Source organism: Taurulus bubalis (assembly GCF_910589615.1).
Source record: "Taurulus bubalis genome assembly, chromosome: 10".
Classification (NCBI taxonomy): domain Eukaryota; kingdom Metazoa; phylum Chordata; class Actinopteri; order Perciformes; family Cottidae; genus Taurulus; species Taurulus bubalis.
Genome location: NC_136598.1, coordinates 11,357,835 through 11,373,934, shown reverse-complemented (window position 1 = coordinate 11,373,934; position 16,100 = coordinate 11,357,835). Strand labels below are relative to the sequence as shown.

Here is a 16,100-nt window from a genome sequence, read left to right as displayed (position 1 = left end):
GGTGAACTAACTTCTTGTGTTGCTGCGATTGCCATTTGTGTTTTCAGCCAGTGTTGGAGTGTGCAGTGCAAAGGGGGTTAGTGTACAATAAGGTGAACCCCATCTTCCATCACTGGCGAGTAGAAGATCGAAAGTTTGGCCTTACGTTCCAGAGCCCAGCCGACGCCATCTCCTTTGAGAAGGGGCTGCAGCTCGTCATAGACAAGCTCGACAGAGGTAGAGACACATGAGTCACATATAAGAACTTTCACCATTTGCGTGTGAATTGGAAAAGCCTAAATCCTCTCAATTAATGTTATCAAGGCTCCGAGTCGCCCTCGTCCTCCACACCAGAAGAGGCCGACACTGAGGATGATGGACAAGCTGTGAGTATCTGAGCAGTTTGTCGGTTGAGCATCGATTCTCTAGAAATGGCTCATATACTCTGTCGATTGGGCCCCATGCAGTTATTGGTGTTTGTTTGACTTGTGGGATGACATGTAGCCTCTGCCAGTCTCATACAGGAAGTGAGTCGTCGTCCAACAGCAGAAAGGAGATGCTTCCCAAACCCATCACCATAGTGACGAGCGAGTCGTCGTCTACCTGTTTCGTACTGTCGGAAGAATTCAATTTTGGATCCAGCCATGCTGTCACAACTCAGACACCTGCTCAGGTAACCTGCCGCTCCGAGTCTCCCATTGGTACTTCATTGTGATAAAAAGATGATCAAAGAAACAGACACATTTTTCAGTTGATCTGTCAAGTTACATGTTCCTGCTACACTCTATTGATGATTACTAAGAATCGTTCTGGGAACCTCCTTGTGTTCCCTGCAAAATCAGTAATATCTGAAATGTAGACATTTAGAGCAATACAAAGAGATGGTGGTTGATGCCCCCCCTCTGTCTCCATAAATACTTTTAATTATTCTACATGAAGTAATAATATCATTTAAACAACCCATCCTATTGAATACAAGCCTATCAAAATGTGTGCTTCTATTCGAGACATGCTAGACAAAACCTTCTGTAACTGCTGCCACAGTACACACTGTTCCTGACTCACACTGTAATTCTATACCCTCTCCACAGATCCACACAAGGCCGGGACAGCACCAGCTCTCACAAATGACGGCTGTGTTAAATCCGCCATCGCCCCCGCCTCCACCTCCTGCTCCACCTAGTCCTCCTGTGGGTCAACCATCATCGTCTCCTCTGTCCCCACTCTCACCCACCATTTCTCTGCTGGAGGAGGGGGACCTACGCAGTGTGGATCCTTGCAAAGACCTGTGGGGTTCTCGAGGTTATGAGGACTACCGCCGGGCGGGGGCCACTAGGACTATGGTTGGTGGGCTGACCGGGGGTGTGGTGGTCAGTGGAGGAGGGAGTCTGCAGGACAAGTCAGAGCTGTGCGTGGTTCGCTTTGAGAAGGACCTGGCAGGAGTAGGGACGGCAGGCTGTGACGTGACAGTAAGCCTGGACAGTAAAGCTTCCCAGCGGCTCTCCTCGTCATCGCCCACCTGTATGTCCATGCCCAACGCTGTGTCCGGCTCGTCCTCAGCTGCCGGCTCACCCCAAGAGACGTGCAAAGGATCACCCTCTCAGTGCTGCATCCACACCTCACTGGCCACGCCCCGGTCGCGGACTCGTAAGAGAGGAGGAGGGGCCAGCAGCGGCGGGGGTGACCCAGGGGTCATCTCACCCGACGACGACAGCCCGTGTCCTCAGGCTTCATCGTCATGCTCATCACGCTGTGTGTACTGCCGCTCTGTTTTCAGCGTTTCGGAGAACGGGCGGGGCCGCTGCAGAGATGCCCCGGACCCGGCCCTGCACTGTCTGCGCCAGTGGACCTGTGTGTGGTGCGCAGAGAGTCTGCTCTACCACTGCATGTCGGACTCCGAGGGGGAGTTCTGGGAGCCTTGCTCGTGTGAGGACTCGTTGGGGGGCCACCCGCACCCCCTTTGCTGTGCCCGCTGGTTGGCCCTCCTGGCCCTGTCGCTCTTCGTGCCCTGCATGTGCTGCTACGTGCCTTTGCGCGCCTGCCTGCGGTGTGGGGAGAGGTGTGGCTGCTGTGGGGGAAAGCACAAGGCGGTCCGATGAGGCCAGGCTAGGGGGTGGGAGTGGTTCCCTGGACCAAGGAGGTCTAGGTGTTGAGAAGGGAGAGCATCTGTAGGGACGCAGGAGGTGGAGCTTAGCAGGTGGGACAGTGCTCTCAGTAGACCCAGACCTCCGACGAGGCCCTCCAAAGCCCCACGGCCTTTCACTGCATTCCGCTCGTTCTCTTTTCAACCTGGGGCCTTCCTCACTGGCCCTTGCCTGCTGATGGTGCACTACACTCAGACCAGGCTCCATGGGAGTCATCTGGAGCCTTCATAGTGGATTTACTGAGGGTGGGCTGATGTAGAATTAGCGGTCATAGACTTTATTACAGTAAAAGGGTGGAAGAGGCAACGATGTGTACACTGTTTCAAATGTCTGTTTTTTATGTTTTTGCTTTATTTAGAAAGAAAAACACAAAAAACTAAAGATGTTTATACATATGATTGTTATCATTTTAATTGTTATATTTGATTAAATGTAAAACATATTGACATAATCTCCCAATGGCACACACTATCACGTATTCACAAAAAAGAGATCTTGGGGAAGTTATTTGTTTCATGTTGGCATGTTTATCAGTCAGATGAACAGATGTCACCCTTTACCTCTAATTTTACCTCAGATGTTACTCGAACCTGGTTAAGAAAAGAAAAGGAGGAAGGGGAGAGGGGTTTGGAGAGAGTGAGCATGAGTGAGTGCAGTCTTCAAGACAGTACGAGCATCTGAGACTACTCGGTTAAAGTAGTAGACCACAGTGGAAGAAAGGTTATCAAATGCAAAGGGTCAATTCATGTTAAGGGGAGTTGCAATGACAACCACAAAGACTTAAAAGTCATAATGTGATTCAATATGGTTCTATGTAACCAAACAAAAGGTTATTTTGTTTTCTAAAAAGAAAAGAAAAGCAAGTTAAGAATGTGTGTCGAACATTAAACACCCTCACTTTACACATATTTTTTCATCTTTCCATGTATTTTCAATATTGACAATAGAAAACACCCCACTGTACTTGTTGAATCAGTCAAGGTGCTTACAACTGAGGCCTCTGAGCGAGTCTATCCTACCTAATGTACACAAAGACCATACAGTCCCAACCCCAAAGACAAACAAAACAGGACCCCATGTAACAATCTGCAGACGCTTCTAGGTCTTTGGATGAGACGCCACCAAAAAAAGAGAAAAAGAAGTGCAATGAACAATGTATTGAAAGAGTATTTTTGTACCAACCGCTCAAGTAAACATAAAAAAAAACATAATCGAAAAGTGTTGGGACTGAATAATGTAGTGTGTTACTGTGCTTGCTATCAAGCAGGAAGGATGAATAGGAACACAAACTTGTCTTTGAGCAGCAAGCTCACATGTGTGACATTTACAGGTGCATGCTGTAGTCTTTTGACCCTGAGATGAGAAAAGAGACACATTCATTTGAAAAAGATGAATGGTGGAAGGTCTTTGTTTGGGCACAGTGGCAGATGTGTTTGCTGAATGTTGCTTTAAGTATGAAATCAAAAAGCTGCTATTTTAAGCCCTGTTCGAACCCATTCAAAGTGTCCCGCTGCCTCTTAGCAATCGATGAGGTTGTGTGGCAAAGTCAAACAATCCTTGAAGTTCTTACTCAACTCAAGGTGCTGAGGAAGCTAAATCGTGTGTGAGGAAGGTTTTTGTAAGTTTAAAGCTGGGCGTAAAGATGAATTCCATTTTCTTTTCCCGAAAAAAAAAAAATGCTTCTGGTGATGTACGTTGCATTTCTGTGTCTATTTTGCTGATTGGTAGTATATTTTTCTACTCTAAGTGAATATCTGGCCAAGGGTGGATTTAAAGCTATTTCGTCACAGCTCCAGAATGTTAAAAAAAAACGCCAGAGTTTAACAATCATGCAAGGTAAATCATTTATATATTCTAAAAAAAGGTAGAGACACCAGTTGCTTTAAAGAAAATTGCCCCTTGACCAAAAATGCAATGCATACACAAGATTCATAAAATCCAAATGTGTCTCGACAAAAAAAAAAAGGCTCTAACATCCAATACTGAAAGCAAAATTACACCTGGTTTTGAGTTGTTGAAATATTTCCTGAAAAAACAAGGTAGACACTAAACTGGACGATGAAACAAACATTCTCAAAATAACTCGAAAATGCATTGAACATCACAGATTGATGATAACCCAAGAGTGTAGAGAATCTTTGGGGGGATTACTCTAAATCCTTTAAATTGTTATATGGTACTACGCTGTGTATAAGGAAGTCACCTGGTAAACTTTGAATTATGGCAGAATGAACCTGTCAGAAGCTTCATCATATTATTTACATCTGAGGTTTAGCCAAGAACTTTTTTATCCAAAGTGACTTAAAGTGAGAGAACAGGCAGTGAGTCGGGTTCAGAGTCAGGACACACAACTGCTGATGAACACGACCCATGACCTCTTGCTTATGGGACAGTCATCTTCACTTCAAGGCCAGCCTGCCAACAATGTGATCCACTTAAAAAAAAAAAAGAAGAAAAAAAAAGAAAAATACATGCTGTTACAATGGCAGGAAACGAGACTGCCATTCCCTGATCCTAAATTAACCTTTTGCCACACCCACACCCACACACACACACTGGTTGAGAAATGGTGTTAGGGTATAGTACTGACAGTCATGCGGTCACAATTGCAGGCCCAATTCTTACATCTTAATAAATGTGCCTTTTGATTTGAGTAATCAATAACTTATGATTTTTAAGTAACTCTGTGTTAAGTACTATTTACTTTTGGGGTTATTGATTTCTGCCAATGTGCATATTTTCCAATGTACGTATTTATTAGTTTCAAAGTAATTAATGAGATATTACCTGTTTATTTATTTATTGAGATATTTATTCTGATTCTTTATTTTTTTTAGACAGGTTTTTATCTTCCGTGCTGTCTTACTTCTGACTTTGTGCCAATGTGCTGCTTTGAGGTGTTACATATCGTGGGTTTGTATCATTATTAAACCCTCACTCTATATTTTAAATCAGTGTCTTCTTCTCTCTCACATGTGCATGTCATTCACTTACTGTACTGGGCCTTCTCTCTCACACTGGATCAAAGTTATGATCTTAGTTATTCAACAATGCTGTAATGAATTTGAGAAAAAATAGGAATTAGTTCTTTTGTTTGCAGCCTTTTGACTAAATTGGCATTTTTGAAGTATTCTTTTGGGAGAGTAGATTTGTACTTATGTGGAAATCTCCTAAAAGAATAGAACTACAAAGAGGGCTGCTGACAAAAAAACACATCCAGTGACCATTAGAGGAAAGTAATAGCACTTTAATACAATTCCTCAAGTACAAATGGGAAGAAACAATGACACAAATGTAATAACAACCTCAGTCTATGAACTCAAATCTGTCTTCGACAGAACAGACACAAGTTGTGAGAAGCTGTTGCTCGTCAGATGCTGAAGTCAGTTACTTGGCAGAATACATGTGCTGCCTTTTGTGTTTGAGGATCTCAGTGGAGGTGAGGGTCAGGTCTTCATCACAGACGTCACAGTGATAAACTCTGGTCAGGCTGGACACTGAGGAGGAGACTGCCTTTACACCTTCTGGCTCTGAAAAGACAAACCCACCATGAGCCTCAAATTATTCATCTCTTAAGTGTCAATCAGCTGGTGCATGTGTTCGAGTGAGCGAACACCAACAGATACCTAAAATGAATATCAACATAAGAAATTGCTGACCTTCCTCCGGCTGCTGCTGTTCTTCTGCTGGCCTGCAGGAGGCTTCGTGCTGCATGCGTTCCAGAGGAGTCAGAGGCATGTAGAGGTCACAGTTAGGACAGCTCCAGAAAGTGCGTAAACACTCACTGTAGAGATCCTTTGAGTCCTGCAAATTATAAAGTGGAAAACAGAAAGACCAAAGACAAAGATTTGTTAGATGTGAAAATCAGTTTGTTTCAAGTTAAATGCAGTTAACAAGGAAGGCGGAATGATTTGATTACAAAATTGAAAAAAACGGTATATTACTTTAAGGAAGAGCTGACTAGCTAGCAACTATTTTGTTAGTGGCCAATATTTAGTTTGGGAGTTAAACTCCTCTGTTTTATTTAACAGTAACCTGTATTTATTCAGGAAAAGTATGTTGCCACGTTACCCTATTTTACATTCATACATTAGCACAATACTTCGCACATGGAAGCTGATCTGTTCAACCTGTAATCTGATATCAACCAGCAGCTCTGCTGGGGCAGTTTGGTTTAGCTGCTGAGGTAATGTGGAGCTCTAAGCTGGAACATTAGCTATGTCCAGGCTACGCCTTTTAAACCTCTAACAATACACTGAACTGAGAGAATACAGAGAACTAAACCAGGACTTTTTAGGATGGTGACAGCAGAACCGCCTCCAGATAAACTCCAGTAAGACCAAGGAGCTGGTGGTGGACTTCCGCCGGGGTAAACGCTCTCTTCCGGTACCGGTGAGCATCCAGGGACTCGACATTGAGATTGTGAAGTCTTATAAGTACCTGGGTGTTCACTTGAACAACAAACTGGACTGGCCTGACCATGCACATGCGCTTTATAAAAAAGGGACAGAGCAGACTCTTTCTGCTGTGGAAACGGAGGTCTTTTGGGGTGCAGGGAGCACTCCTGAAGACCTTCTTTGACTCTGTGGTAGCATCAGTCATCTACTATGGAGTGGTCTTCTGGAGCAGCAGCATCACGGCAGCTGACAGGAGGAGATTGGACAAGCTGGTAAAGAAGGCCAGCAGCGTGCTGGGGCGTCCTCTGGATATCGTGGAGGTGGTGGGAGACAGGAGGATGATGACTAAGCTCTCGTCCATGATGAACCACGTCTCCCACCCCATGCAGGACACTCTGGTAGCGCTGCACAGCTCCTTCAGCCACCGGCTGATTCACCCCCGGTGTCTGAGGGAGAGGTACCGAAAGTCCTTTCTTCCCGCTGCTGTCAGGCTGCACAATACGCTGGGCTCCCAGTAGACCACTAACTAACACTTGACACTTTATCATTCACCTGGTGCAATATCCAATACGTTCAAGTACTTTTTTTAATATACTTTTTCTATTCAGTCTGTATATTTAATATTCTTCTTTACTGTTTATTTATATTACTTGATTTTTATTTTATTATTCTTTTATTCACTTGTGAGCAATGCTGCTGTAATCCTGTAATTTCCCCACTGCGGGACTAATAAAGGATTATCTTATTTTATCTTACACAATTTCCCCAAAAAACAAACAAAATGGTAAATATCATATCTAGACATGGGACACTATTCCTGGCAGCTACAACTGCCAGGAATGCTATTTCAGACAAACTTACAACCAGACAGTTGTAGTTGAAGAAGCTGGTGACCCGCAGGCCTCCTTTAATGGGGTCCGGCTTGGCCTCCACTCCTGGAAACAGCGGGTTTACGTCTGGAGCTTTGGTGTGAGACGGGTCAGACTGAGGGCCGATGTACAGGTTTTGGGTCTGGAAAGCTGTGAGTCGCCGTAGGCTGTAAGTTATCTGGGAAGAAAGGGAAGGAGTATATTACTAAACGAGTATATTAAGCTCCTGAAGTTCGAGGATGACACCACCCTCATTGGACTCATCTCTGGTGGGGACGAGTCCGCCTACAGGTGGGAGACTGACCACCTGGTGACCTGGTGCAGCCAAAACAACCTGGAGCTCAACGCTCTGAAGACAGTGGAGATGGTTGTGGACTTCAGAAAGAATGCAGCCCCACCCACCCCTCTCAACCTGTGTGACTCCGCCGTCGACGCTGTGGAGTCCTTCCGCTTCCTGGGCTCCATCATTTCCCAGGATCTCAAGTGGGAGCTGAACATCAGCTCCATCACAAAGAAGGCTCAGCAGAGGATGTTCTTCCTGAGGCAGCTGAGGAAATTCAACCTGCCAAAGAAAATGATGGTGCAGTTCTACACTGCCATTGTTGGTTCCATCCTCTGCTCCTCCATCACCGTCTGGCATGCTGCAGCCACTGCCAAGGACAAGGCCAGGCTGCAGCGCATCATCCGCTCTGCGGAGAGGGTGATTGGCTGCAATTTGCCATCCCTCCAAGTCTTGTTCACTTCCAGGACACTGAAGCGAGCAAGAAAGATCACAGCTGACCCCTCTCACCCTGGACACAACCTGTTCGAGTCCCTTCCCTCTGGCAGGAGGTTGAAGTCCATCAGGACTAAGACCTCACGCCACACCAACAATTTCTTCCCGTCGGCAGTCGGGCTCATCAACAGGGCCCGGGTTCCCCACTGACTGACTCTACATCACAGGACTATTCTTTCGGACCATTTTTTTCTTCCTTTCTCTCCTCTTACCGGTCACTCCACTGCACACTTCATATTTAAACACTCATGCCACATACACTTAACTTTAACTTAAACACACGTCACAATAACATACACTTATATTACTGTTATCTGTTGTCTGCGCACTTTATCTTTATCTATAATTGATTTATGATTTAAACATCATTGCACTGTTGCTGTCGCTGGCTGTTGATTGTTGTTTGTCTCGTCTAATGTCTAATGTATGCACCTTCCGCCTAACAAAATTCCTTGTTTGTGCAAACATTCCTGGCAATAAACGGTTTGTAAAAAAATGTAAAATGTGAGTAATTGAGAACGTCAGAGAGGTAGAAATAAGCAATATTGATGCATACAAACAGTATTATTTGCATCAAGAAAGGCCTGCTTTTGGGCTGCATCATACTGCAACCACCAGGTGCATCCCTACCTCAGTGTAGAGCAGGAAGCGGACCAGGCCTTCGCTCAGCTTCTCCATGACTTTGCGGGACACCCCCTCGACTGCAGGTCCCTCCATTGTGCTCTGTCCCAGCTGGGCCAAGAGGAGGCGCTCCCACTCACCCCGGAGTTTAAGAGCTGTGGACAGCACCTTCAGGGCCTCCTCGGGCTCCCTCAGCTCCAGCTCCAGCCAGCCGTCCACCACCAGACGCGTACAGTCGGCGTTGCTGTCCACAGAGTTTGCTACCAGCAGCAGAGCCTAATGAGCACACAGAGATGTAATACTACTGCGTGATGACATGAACGGACCAGTGCTGGGAATATGGAGGAGATCATGAAAGAAAAAAAATACATGTTACCCAAAACAATAATGGTCTGTTACACACTATGATTTTCACATAATATAGAAATGTCAGTAATCAATAATACAAAAATCTGATTATAAAACGTAAAATCAGGTGTTCTACTACAGGTTGCTAACATGCCATGAACAGCAGCATCTTTGTTTCCAGTAATTTTCCTTTTCTCTCTTTGCTGTACAATAAACAGCTTGTTTGCATTTTCTGCCCATCTGTATCATATACCCGTAACATGAAAGCAATGTTTCCCAATAGGAATTATTACTATACCACATTTTCCCATTATTACAGACATTTCTGAAATGAATACATTTTAATTTGTGAAAGAGAATTGAAACAAAAAAATATCAACATCAGTACAAAAAAGCTAACCTTGTAATCCATTTTTCATTAAAACAGTGTTACTTGGTGCAGATGTATCAATAATGTTGCAATACTGGAACCAGTGAAATGATTATGGAGCACATCCCACATCTGGTACTAACTTGCAGTGCTGGAACCCGCACGCAGTTGGACAAATATGGCTTGTTGGTCTCCAACAGAGTGACGAAGGCCAGCAGCTGGTGTCTGCTGCTGTCCCGCCTATCAGGCCCTGCAGGCAGGAAACCAAGACAAAGAGACATGATGGGAGACGTGCACAAAAAGAAGAGTGAAAGGAAGAGACATGTGAGGGCAAAACAAAAAGACTTCATCAGTGGATCAGGAGAACAAGGAATATATGTTACACAGAGAAATGTGGAGTGCATTACTTCCAGTACAGTTGTTTAACTGCAAACACATAAGACTACTGCTGTTCTTCAAGTGCAGAACAAGCAGTTGGAAATACTGTAATGAATTTTTTTGTTGCTTTCATATTTGTCCATCTGCTCCATTTTGTTATACTCACCATTGTCAGACTTTCCGTGAAATTGCATGAAGACGACATTCTTTTCTTACCTTACTTATTTAAAAGGTGTGTTTTGTTCTTATGAACAGTACATGTATACAAAGCATGACTTTGTACGTGTTAAATGTGCCTCTCTTGTTATGTTCAGTCTGTATTATTGGTGTTCATTTTCTTTTCCCTTGGGAGAAAGTGGAAATTATGCTTCTTTTTTTTTCATGTTATCTTGACAGTGTTACCTTTTTTAAGTGTTGGTTATAATAGCAGAGTTATGAGTTTTGACTATATCTAAATTGACATGCAGTACTTTTGACAGACGTTGTTAGAGAGCTTTACCAATTTCCCTGGTGTCATCCTCAGGCACTTGCAACACCTCTGGGTCGCTGGCAAACACGCTTGTCGGGTGGATCACCACTCCCTGCTTATTCCTTGTGTGAAACACCTAAACATTGGAAAAGGGAAAGTGGATCAATACAACACTATAGAAACAACTGGCACACACACACACACACACACACACACACACACACACACACAACTTAGAAGCTGGGGTAGGTGCAGCGGGAGGCCTCACCTGGTCGGAGTCCTTGCGGGTGGAGTTGTGTTCATCGGGCAGTGCCAGCTGAGGGTAGAGGCCGCGGCAAAGCAGCAGCTTGAGCAAAGCCTGCTGGCGGGAGGACATGTCCTGACTGACATTGGCCGCCTCCTGCAGCTCTGACACGTTGTGACGCAACTTGAACTTCACATCCTGTTGGAGGCCAAACAGCACCACAGAGAAACCACTGATCAGTGTGACTGTGCCAAACAGGCGGATCAATTACATTTATATTTAATTCTACTCAGTAAATCACGAGTGTCCCACAAAATAGCACAAAGAAATGACGTAGACAGAGATTAAAGTTGAGTGTTAAACGTTGGTGTTGAGGTTCTATTTTACCTGTATGTCCAAGTTCTGTCCTGATCCCCCCTTGTCCTTCTGGCCTTTGCCGGTTCCCTCTGCATCTGATCCTGAGGAGAACTCTCCGTCCTGGCCCTCATCCATCCTCAGGACTTTACGTCTGTCACTCTCCTTCTCCTCATGATCTCTCTTTAGCTGATGCAGCTTCCTCCTCTCTGTTAGCCTCTGCCTACGCTGCACGCGGTCACCAGCAGAGGGAGTGCTGCTCTCCGATTCCAGCAGGCCGTGGCTCTTCAGCAAGTCCTTTCAACCAGAGAGGAAGCTCATATAGTTAAATACTGTTCACACATCAGAAAATTGTCAAATGTTTTTTTTTTCAGTGTCCTACCTTGAACTGCCTGCGTAGGTTGACCATCTCATAGAGACGCTGCTCCTCCAGGCCTCTCCTCCTGCACCACTTCCTGGAGCCACCACCTCTCTCTCCCTTCACCTGTTGATGAACAGTTTTAAGTACAATGAAGACCATTTTATATCAAATCTGACTATTTTGTTCACCAAGTAGCCAACGTCAAACAACGTTTCCATTACTGACCTCCACCCAGGCATTGAAGGTGTTGAGCAGGGTAAAGGGGTCCCCGTGGTTGCTGTGCAGGGGCTGGCATGCAGTGGCACAGTCTGGGTTGTGCTGTGCGCTGCGCAGGAAAGGCGACTGAACACTGAGGGCTGCTGCTACCGTCATCACGGGATCCACCAGTTTAAACAAAGAGCCCAGCACCAGCATCTTCCCTGAAGACACACACACACACACACACACACACACACACACACACACACACACACACACACACACACACACACACACACACACACACACACACACACCTGAATCTAGCTGCTACTGTATGTGTAGCACTTTTAAACTCCAGTACATCATGGAAACATTTATTGATATTTTGTAAACTAACTTCAAGAGAAACCAAGCCTGAAATTATGCGATTTACACTTTAATCAACGGTTTTACTATCGTTGTGTGTTCTGTTGTTAGCAACACAAAAACTACAGTAGGAGTTTGGTGAAGGAAATCTTACCTATGACCACATCCACAGGCAGCTGTGCCAGCAAACTACCAATAGAGGTCAGTTCAGCGCGACTGTCCAGCGCTCCCTGCTCTTTCAGATAAGTAATTGCAGTCTGGATACTAGCAGCTGGAGGTGGATCGATGAAGACAAAAGAAAGTGGATCTCCAAGACACATACTCTTCATCTGCAGAAACAAGACAGCATAAATGAAGCTATAATGTAACTATGGAAATTGAAGAATTTCTATGCTGCTTTCTATGGGATATTGTTACCTGAAGAATGAGGGAGTCCAGAGCCACTCTGTGGATTTCAGGCACCGGATAAGGTGCGAAGGCATCGTAATCGGATTCGGCGTACAGGCGGTAACACACTCCTGGACCGGTGCGACCAGCTCGACCTTTCCTCTGCTCAGAGCTGGCTCGGCTGATCCAGAACTCCTGCAGACGTTGCATCTTGGCCTTAGGATCAAAACTCATCTCCTTTACCTTCCCTGTTAAAAAATGAATGACAAAACAATCTATTTGTGTGGGTGTTATTTTACTTCTGAGCCGTGTATTGTTTTCCCCCTTCTTTGCTATTTACATTTCTTTAAAGTTATAAACCATCTATTTCTCCCCAACATTTACCATGACAGAATTGGTATCTTTTAAAACTTTGGGATATTTTAGGACAAAGATTGGCTGCACAAAATGAGGTAGTAAAGATGGACACATTGGGAGGTTCCAGCTAATAATAAAAAAAATACGAGCGTACTACTCGTGCCACACCTGAGTCTACGACAAAGCGTACGCCATCTATTGTAACTGAAGTCTCAGCAATATTGGTAGAGATGATGCACTTTCTCACTGCCGGAGGAGAAATGTCAAACACCTGAAGAATAACGTGACAGAGAATTAGAGCTGGTAAACCATATCCATAAACCAAATCATATCAGAATCAAACATTGCATGTCCACTCAATCCAAACAAAGCTGCCTGTACCTTATCCTGCTGGGCCAGAGAGAGTGTGCTGTGCAGTGGCAAGACAATCCAGCGACGCGTGTGCGTGGCATAAACCTGACAGGCCTCCTGGATGGTGGAGATCTCCGCCACACCGCTGAGGAAGAGCAGCAGGTCGCCACGCTCCTCTGGAGGGTAGCGCTGATCGATGCCCTGCAGGATGCGCAGGTAGGGTCTGGGATCCAGTTTCTCTGAGCGTGAGGCCTGCTCCTCATTTGGAATGGGCTGGTATATCACCTTCAGGAAACATGGAATTTAAAAGAAATATTATCCAACATATTTTCACACCCTGAAAACACTGAAATGTTCAACATTTCCAAATTGAATGCTTAAAATGTGTATTGCAGGCAGCTATTTAAAAGTTGTAAGAAGAGACAAAGCACTGGACTACCAAGAATATGTCAAACTAACATACTGAATATTTTTAACCAGTGTCCATTAATTAGTGCATTGGTCTTTGAGCATGCCTGCGTCAAGGCCCAGAAAACACATTTCTTCAAGTGAGATTTATATTTGCACCTGTGATCGATGGTGTCCTCTGCTTACCTGTATAGGAAACAGCCGGCCTGGTACCTGCAGCACAGGAGCACTTCTGAAATAGTCAGAGAAAAGTTTGATGTTGATGGTGGCCGACATAAGGATGAGACGCAGGTCTGGGTTGTCAGACAGCAGGGAGCGCAGGACCCCAAGAAGGAAGTCACAGTGGAGGTGCCTTTCGTGGACCTCGTCCACGATTAACACCTGGTACTGAGACAGCGTCCTGTCCTGCTGGATCTGTCGGAGCAGCAGCCCCTCAGTCAGGAACAGCAGTTTGGTGGACGGGGTCTTGGTGGTCTCAAAGCGGATCTGGTACCCCACCTGTAAAACATGACTGCATTTTTTAGCTTATTCTGATATGTGATTTATGCATTTACGATCGAGTCAGTGCTGCAAACAAACAAACTAGGAGACTGTAATGGACTAAAACGCCCAAAAACTATTTTCTATTACTTTATACGTGTGCTGCCTATTTGATTTTCTGGTTGTAGCCTTTCACACATTATGGAGTCTAGGTGACCTCTTCAAATGTATCTTGGTTTTGCAAAAGTACTCTCATTACTCAGAGTGGCCCCTGTCAGAATATTATATAATTAGTGATTAGCTCATTTTAAACTACTTGATATACTGCTGGGTAAACTGTGAGTAAGTCATTTTAATCGATAATAATACGTCATATGTTATTTGTTGATTCTATTTTAAATTATTGATCTGAATCTCCAAAGTAAATACTAACAAAATGTGCAGGTAAATTCCAATATTTAGGACAATATTTCCTTTTGAGTGGAGTGGAATTTTGAAGTAGCAGAAAAATTGAAGTCCTCAAGTAAAATATAAGTAATTCAAATTAGTGCTAAGTACACCACTTGAGTAAACGTACTTAGTTACTTTTTACCACTGAGAAAAAGTTAATTTGCCTTTGATGCCTTATGTGTTGGATGAATGTTTGTAGACAAGTAAACAACTAGTCTAAAATGTGCTTGATAAGGCTGCAGTCAGCGAAGGCCCATGACAAACCTTGGAGCCGTACTGATTGAGACTCTCAAAGCTGACCCTCTTCGCCAGGGATATACAGGCGATACGTCGAGGCTGCGTGCAGGCGATGTGGCTGAAGCCAGCCGAGAGAAGATACTGAGGGACTTGGGTGGACTTCCCGCAGCCCGTGTCCCCTGCCACCACGACCACAGGGTGGAGGCGCACCAGCTCCACGATCCGGTCCCGGTACTGGAAGATGGGCAGACTCTTCTGCTCCCGGCGAAGCTTGGCCAGCTTTCCAAAACTCTGTCTCTGGCTGAAGTCCAGGAAATGCAGGAGAGCCAGGCGGCAGTCGGAGATCTCCTGACTGCCCGGACCCGAGGGTCTCTGCCTGCCTCTGTGCTCCGACGTGCCGAGGCGCTCCTCGACATCCTTGGTGCACACGGACACATTGATGCGGTACCGAGCGTCATAGTCTTTCGGAAGGCCGAGGTCTACCTTTCCCGTGCCCGTCTTTCCCCCGTTTTCTCTGTCTCCATTTGCTCCTGACCCAGACATGTCCTTCTTGGTTTTAAACCGCTGGAAGCGGTCAAAGAAAGACCAGAACTCTTTGTGCTCCGAGCGTCCCGCCTGGATGTAGTCATGTCGGCGGAAAAAGATCTCGTCCAGCTGGGCTCGGCACTGCGGACTGTCCCAGTCCCAACTGCGGCCCTCCCTTCTTCGGTCGGAGTTCATGTTTGGTGTAAAATACGTTACTCGCCTTCACCACGGAGTTTATTCACAACTATTAAATTAAATCGACATGTCTACGACTTTGCAAACACGTAACAGCTCGCGGACGCCTATCCATAAACAATAAACTACATCCATGTCAAACCGTTTTTAATGTTTTGAATCCATGTGTCCGAGGCAGACAAAGCGCGAGTCCTCAACATTGTTTTAAACTTCTACATCTGAGATTATTGGCCAATAAAATGTTACGACTGAAGGAAAAGGAAAACTGGTGAACACAAATCCTGATAGAAACCGCTGCGAAAATCAGGGGAACAATAATACGGTAGGACCGTTTCCGGTCCGTTCTTAAATATCTTCCGGTGAAGGTGCGATTCAATAGTTCTTTCATAACTGAATACAAATTATATTATACTGTTTTTGTAATCAGCAACGTAATCCATTGTATTAATGTAAATGTAGTCCAATCCAATACTTTTGGATTACTTCAAATTCTAACATTAGACTCAATAGAGGACAATGGAGACACATGTATGAAACGCAAAATACAAACACGAAATATAATTTGCATTTAGCACTTCTTTCTGACATCCCATCACGTCAATGTCCATCACATGCATAGGGTCAATCTCCCTCCAGTACCTCCTCAATTATTTTAGTTTATTTGCACACAAAAAATTAAAAATACTATAAAGAACATAAAATGAATATACATAAGATATGACTATGTACTATTGATAACAAGTATCTGAAAACTGTATATGACTCATAATAACAACACATTATCAACAGCGAAAAAGACGTGTGTGTGTGTGTGTGTGTGTGTGTGTGTGTGTG

The 16,100-nt window shown here is 44.7% G+C and overlaps 2 protein-coding genes across 2 annotated transcripts; one reads left to right on the top strand and one right to left on the bottom strand.

Moving 5' to 3' along the window:
• Positions 1–472: 472 nt before the first annotated feature.
• On the top strand, positions 473–2,078 carry spred3 (sprouty related EVH1 domain containing 3; the record flags this gene model as incomplete). Its single annotated transcript, XM_079225115.1, has 2 exons — positions 473–652; positions 1,071–2,078. 2 exons carry the CDS (start codon positions 473–475, stop codon positions 2,076–2,078), a joined length of 1,188 nt encoding a protein of 395 aa, XP_079081241.1.
• A 3,327-nt stretch (positions 2,079–5,405) lies between these two features.
• dhx34 (DEAH (Asp-Glu-Ala-His) box polypeptide 34) lies at positions 5,406–15,343 on the bottom strand. Its single transcript, XM_079225370.1, has 16 exons — positions 14,574–15,343; positions 13,566–13,877; positions 13,002–13,256; positions 12,789–12,891; positions 12,294–12,511; positions 12,031–12,205; positions 11,535–11,728; positions 11,331–11,432; positions 10,982–11,245; positions 10,619–10,792; positions 10,381–10,486; positions 9,647–9,753; positions 8,795–9,061; positions 7,382–7,567; positions 5,783–5,927; positions 5,406–5,653 (listed from the first exon to the last, which is right to left on the bottom strand). Exons 1-16 carry the CDS (start codon positions 15,264–15,266, stop codon positions 5,511–5,513), a joined length of 3,444 nt encoding a protein of 1,147 aa, XP_079081496.1. The 5' UTR covers positions 15,267–15,343; the 3' UTR covers positions 5,406–5,510.
• Between the last annotated feature and the right edge of the window lie 757 nt (positions 15,344–16,100).